We start from the raw sequence: 1,164 nt of genomic DNA, 5'->3' as shown, positions 1-1,164 counted from the left end.
GATCATTTTATAATACAAGAAAGTATGATTAAAAGAATGTGGCATCATAGGAAACATGTAATACTGTGGATTTGATTTTTTAAATAATTTACATCCTTGAGAATATGTCACACACAGATAACATCTTTTCCTTTCCAGGGCCTGTCTCTCGGTCTGTGGAGATGCTGGAGAAGATGATGGAGGCTGGCATGAACATCGCACGTATGAACTTCTCCCACGGCACCCATGAATACCACAGTGAGACAATGTTGAATGTCCGTAAGGCAGCCCAGAAGTATTCCGAGAAGATTGGGCATTCTTATCCTGTTGCCATTGCTCTTGATACAAAGGGACCTGAAATTCGTACTGGCCTTTTGGAAGGTGTAAGTCTCATTTACTATTATTATCCAGATTTGTAATTTATCAACAAATAATCCTTATTAATTAAATGGTACATGTTAGGAAGAGATACTGTATGTTAATTCATAATTATTTCCTTTATCTTTGTGGTTTCTCCTATCCTAGTCTGTATTCCTGTGCCCAATTCCTATTCATATCCCTATCCCTGTTCTAATCCCTATCATTGTTTCTATCCCCATCCTTCTTCCTATCCCTATCCTTGTTTCTATCCCCATCCTTCTTCCTATCCCTATCCTTGTTTCTATCCCCATCCTTTTTCATATCCCTATCCTTGTGTCTATCCCCATCCTTCTTCCTATCCCTATCCTTGTGTCTATCCCCATCCTTCTTCCTATCCCTATCCTTGTCTCAGTCTGCATCCATACCCGTACCCGTACCCGTACCCATACCCATAACCATACCCATACCCATAACCATACCCATACCCATACCCATAACCATACCCATACCCATACCATACCTGTACCCCTGTACCTACCTCCTGCCTCTTTCTTTCCCTTTCCCCTTTCCCCTCCCTGTTTTCTTTCCCTCTTCCTCTTCTGCCTGCCCTGTTTCTTCTTCCTCTTATCCTTTCCTTTCCAAAGGCAGTTTAATGAGTGAACTCTTTTATTGTAGGGACCAACAGCTGAAATTGAATTGAAGGAAGGTGCCACAATCAAGTTGACCACAGATAGCAGTTACTACGAAAAGTGCTCAGAAGAGGTGCTTTACTTGGACTATGTCATCATACCAAAGTTGGGAACTGGCAACATTTTGAATTTTGTG

At 41.4% G+C, this 1,164-nt stretch overlaps 1 protein-coding gene across 1 annotated transcript in view; it reads left to right on the top strand.

Annotated features, from left to right (window-relative positions):
- Positions 1-138: 138 nt before the first annotated feature.
- LOC119570742 (pyruvate kinase-like) overlaps positions 139-1,164 on the top strand; it is a gene marked incomplete at its 5' end in the record, with an annotated part of 22,710 nt that continues 21,684 nt past the window's right edge. The window contains 1 exon segment of the mRNA XM_037918368.1: positions 139-362. Within this exon segment, the coding sequence (XP_037774296.1) occupies positions 139-362 (224 nt within the window).

The sequence above is a fragment of the Penaeus monodon genome, unplaced genomic scaffold (genome assembly GCF_015228065.2).
Source record: "Penaeus monodon isolate SGIC_2016 unplaced genomic scaffold, NSTDA_Pmon_1 PmonScaffold_371, whole genome shotgun sequence".
Classification (NCBI taxonomy): domain Eukaryota; kingdom Metazoa; phylum Arthropoda; class Malacostraca; order Decapoda; family Penaeidae; genus Penaeus; species Penaeus monodon.
This window is presented reverse-complemented; position numbering and strand designations above follow the sequence as displayed.